The sequence below is a fragment of the Palaemon carinicauda genome, chromosome 31, assembly GCF_036898095.1.
Source record: "Palaemon carinicauda isolate YSFRI2023 chromosome 31, ASM3689809v2, whole genome shotgun sequence".
Lineage (NCBI taxonomy): Eukaryota > Metazoa > Arthropoda > Malacostraca > Decapoda > Palaemonidae > Palaemon > Palaemon carinicauda.
The window spans coordinates 63,412,256-63,417,255 of NC_090755.1; the positions used below are offsets into that span (position 1 = coordinate 63,412,256).

Here is a 5,000-nt window from a genome sequence, read left to right on the forward strand (position 1 = left end):
AGGCCAATCCCAACCTCTCCCCCCCCCCCCCCTCTCCACTTGGGGGCAAAAGGGAGCCCAGTCTACCTAGGAGCGGCTGGGCATCCTTCTTCGCTAACATACCTCCATGAGAGAAACATCATCTCTCTTTTCACCCTCAAGACATCAGGGAGGCTGGGCCTGACATACCCTCCACAAGGGAGGAACCAGAGTCCTTTTTACTAAGGTAAGGTGTCTTATTTTGAGATCCTCATCATCCTTACCCAACCTCCCATCCCTTCCTAATAACATCCCATTTTTTCGTTTTATCCTTTAAAGAAAGATCCTAACCACTGAACCTTTTATCCTATTCCCTATACCCAAACCACGTGTGCCGTTTGCTCTTAACCTTAATTAATTCATCCTGTGACAGTGTTGATTCCCATGTATAGTGTTTAAATCCCTAAGCTTTGCACTTTCATTTAATTTGCTTAAAAGGTTTTAACCACACGACTTCATCCTTTTCCCAGCCTGTAGAATAAGTGTGCTGTCAATAATTTGATTTATTTCCTTTTCCAGGGAATGTGATTGCTGTGCTGAATTCTCATCCACAGTCCATCAAACTCCACTCGAAGCTCCTTGTGGCTTAAATTAAAATATAGTTATCTGCTGTGCTCCCCTTTTATCAATTTTTATTTAATTATTATTGTAAACATATCTATTTGTTGGTATTCCTTGTCTTATTGCTGACTGGCAACCTTTCCATTATTCCTTTCCTTTGTTATTGCCCTGAGTCCTTTAAGCAAGGCCAGAATCACACCACGGGCCCGTAACAAACTGGCGACCTTGCCAGGATTCGCTAAGATAGTAATTTAAATTTATTCTTATTACAGTAACGTAAAATTCCCTTTTTTCTGTCTTTAGCGACTTTACGAATCTCATTTTCATTCAAAGTTGGAACCGTGGAAGAAAACAGCAAAAGAAATTTTATTTTCATTGTTAAAATCTTGTTTGTTTGTGCGTGTTTGTTACGCAAAACGTTTTGTTTTTAAAAACCACGTGGTAGGCTTTAGTCCCATTGTTCAGCAGGATAGCGAGTTTACCTTTTGTTTATTACCGCAGTGATTAACAAGTATCAAATATATTGTACAGTGGTGAATATTTATTTAAATATATTGTTGATTAAGTGCACGTGTTATTTTGTGTTACAAGAAAATATCAGTGAAGTTTAATAAATTTTCCGAGAATGTAATAGGCTAAGCAAGTATTCATTTCAAACGTGGCCAACCTGATATAACTCAGCCCACTACCGTGTTTCCGAACGAAGCCAAGATAATATATATATATATATATATATATATATATATATATATATATATATATATATATATATATATATATATATATATATATATATATATATATAGTGTATATATATACTGTATATATATACTGTATATATATATATATATATATATATATATATATATATATATATATATTATATTTACATATATGTGTATATATATATGTATATATATATATATATATATATATATATATATATATATATATATTTATGCCTATATATACATATATAAAGACACATTATATCTAAATATATATGCATATATATATAAAATATATATATATATATATATATATATATATATATATATATATATATATATATATTACAAATACTTGAATGTATATAAGCTTGTTTTTTAGGTTACAATAATGTAGAGGTTTAATTCTTTATCTATAGCTTAGGTTTGTTAGGTGTAAGAAAAATATAGAAAATATCATATCACCAACTTTTGGACGAGGATAACTTTTCTATAAACGAAAGAGAGCTTTTTAGGAGAAAAAAAAAATATGCTAAATCTTTATTGTGCTTTATTACTGCAATGATATCATCATTGGAAAAAAAGATTGTTCATTTGTTATTGCACAAAAATTTTCAAGCAATCAGAGTTGTCGTCAATTCAAGAAAGATCAATGATGGTGGTCATCATGGTATACCTTAACATGAGTAAGTTTGAAGTTAGTAGTTTCATCAAAGACTCGTCTGTCTGGGATGCGACGATCAAGAGGGAATCCCATGGGACGCTTGTCTGGGTAGATCTCACCATGGGCTCCACAGTGAGCGTGAGTTCCTCCATGCTCAGATTCAACATCAGGATGTGTTAAGTCATAGCTTCCATCTGTGACAGCCAAAATCAGAGCAAATTCCATGCCGTCCTTCTTACCCTTGGGCAAAAGCATTCTGTTGGGGATGCCACAAGCCCTTTCATATTCAGGCATGGAGAAGCTACCACTGTCAGCTGCATCCATGAGAGACTGCAGGCTTGGTACATCAGGAACAGTGACTGCAGAGTCACTGGATTTCCTTACCACATGATTTGCTCCAGGAGACACTGTAATTAACAATAAACTATTAATATTATATTTATGGAACATACGGTCACCTTTAAACCTTATTAAACAGATAAAAACATTAAAAGTATTTTAAATGTAAGAAAGTCTGAAACTTTAAAAGTATCATACTTACACTTCTTCCAGAATTTGTCCATTTCGATACAGTGCCAGCTACCATTATTGAAATCAAACTGCTCATGATTGTTGTCATATTCGGGGCAAAGGTACACGCGGAAAGTACCCACAACTTCATTTCCATTGTTATTGTTGACATCAGCAACAAAGGAGAAGTCATTGTGGTTTAGACGATGTACATTGGCTTTCAGATCAACCATAGCAATACCTTCAGCAGAATCTACAGCATTTCGAAGGTCAAATTCATAGTCCTCAAAGAATGTTTTAAGTTCTCCCTCAATGCTAAGGCTATCAATGTTGACACCAGGGAAGTCTAGGTCTTCATGAGTGTATGGAGGAAGACTATATTTATGTTCCTTAAAGATGTTATCCATATATTTATGAAGACGGAAGAATGTAGGATCACGAGTAGCGGTTTCAAAATGTTCCATTACACCTGGAGGCATATTGTATTTTCCATGAGGATCTCCTTGACGTCCAAGCATAATGTGAGCCAAGTTGTGGAGAGCTCCATAATACTGCACATTGGGACTGTACATAGACGATTCAATAATGTCACCAAGTTTGTCAACACCTTGGTCATTCATGATGTCAATAACTTTACCATCCTTATCAGTGATGTATCCGTGAGCTATGGCATCGCGGATACGGCTTTCCATGATTATCATGTCACGAACTCTTGCTACTCCATCAACATCTTCAAAGTGAATATGGTCAGGACGGGCAGGGAATTCGCCTCCATACTTGTAGATAGTGTGTGGGGCAAAGCCTTCTTCGACTGGTTTCTCCCACTGCAGTTCATCCACCATATCCAAATAGTTGGATAGACGTTCAGAATCAAAGCGAACAGTCAGCTGATGATGAACCCAGAAGAAAAGTTCTCCCTTGCGATCCAAATGACTTCCATATTTGTCTTCCCACCAGAAGGGAAAATCCATATGCCATGTCACGTGATGGAGATTCATTCCAATGTCTTCTCCAAAGTAAGCCACACGTTGTTCCTTATTTTTCTTTGTACCAGTAAATTCCATCTCAAATTTACCTGGTTTATTAGTCATCTTTGCTGTGTAAGCCTTTTGGATAATTTCACTGTTTGTGAACATGTGAGGAGTAACTTCATACAGAGGAGGAAGAACAATGCCATGTCCAAGATCAGAATGAATAACAGCTGTGTACAAAGCGTAAACAAACTCTCCTTCATTCATATGTTCACGCCAGTATGCAGCATTATGAACAGCACAATCCCAGCTCTTGCACTGCATGAACACATCAAACAGCATGAGGGCCTCTTCTCTTTGGCGTTCGTTGAAAAGAGAAAACCAGTGATGTTGTTCAAGGAGCCTGTGGTCTTTGTATTCCTGGACTAGACGTTCTGCAGCTTCTCCTCCATCTTTATATTGTGATTTGTCAGCTACTGGGTCAAAGGCTGCTGCATATCCTTTCAAATCATCAAAGTGGTGATGGTCGTACACTTTCCACAGTAGGTGGTTAACATCCTGCTGTCTCTTGGGCAATGGGGTATCTGTAAAATAAATATTTTATGAATCACTTTCTGGAAAAATGTGTTTGTCCTATATATTTCTATGACTTGTAGGTGCATACAGATATCTGATACTTTGACTGGTGACATGGGACACAGACGTGAATGAAAATATATTTGCCTGTTAACTCATTATAACTTTGAAGAAGAAAAATACGTTATAAAATCAAAGAATTACAACTACTGAGGGATAAATAAATCATAAAATAAACATTTGATTCATGCTTCACGACCTTTCTGAAGTCTTGTATTTCTTAAAATATTTCAAATCATCTTAACATTCACTCCATTTGAAATCTTAATCTCTATGTCATATAACAAACAATGTAATGCAGGAAGCACTGATAAATGCTCATCATACAAATGATGGTTTTTAATTTTAGCACAGTATTTATCTAAGCTAAAATACTTTTATATCCTCTTAATGAGAACATGAGTAAGGAGGAATATTTACTGGTGACTGTACGGATATTATAAATAAAATGCTGAAAATATGTACTGTACAGAGTACACTTTATACAATATTAGAATACCATTAAACAAGTTTATTATATTTGCCATTTTTCACGAGTTTTGTACACGTTATATTAGAAATAAGATTAGGTAAATATTTGTGTCTATGATTCCAATGAATACTAACATGGGGGAAATACTTAATAGTGTGCTTTCAATTCATACAACATTTACATAAAGCTCTGAAAGTTTTTCAATAATCTACTTTGTATGTTTTGGCAGTATTTATATGATAGTTATTTGTACCCAAAAGTTCCTTCAATTTTGAAAAAATATTCTACCATAATTTCTAGATTTCTTTCCGAAAACAGATGGGACATTCTCTTCACTGGAGAGTTCATTGTCTCCGGCCAACAGCCCGCCAACAAAAGAGTATCTATCAAAATCAAGGGAATGTTCACTTACCTGCGGCAGCAAGTGCCAGTAAAGCGCA

General features: G+C 35.3%; 1 protein-coding gene across 1 annotated transcript in view; it reads right to left on the bottom strand.

Moving 5' to 3' along the window:
• Positions 1-1,833: 1,833 nt before the first annotated feature.
• LOC137624464 (hemocyanin B chain-like) overlaps positions 1,834-5,000 on the bottom strand; it is a 3,246-nt gene continuing 79 nt past the window's right edge. Inside the window, exons 1-3 of the mRNA XM_068355232.1 lie at positions 4,973-5,000; positions 2,513-4,036; positions 1,834-2,378 (exon numbers count right to left, since the gene is read on the bottom strand). The exon at positions 4,973-5,000 is cut by the window's right edge and continues 79 nt beyond it. Of these exons, the coding sequence (XP_068211333.1) occupies positions 1,957-2,378; positions 2,513-4,036; positions 4,973-5,000 (1,974 nt within the window). The 3' untranslated portion in view covers positions 1,834-1,956. The remainder of the gene's footprint in view (positions 2,379-2,512; positions 4,037-4,972) is intronic.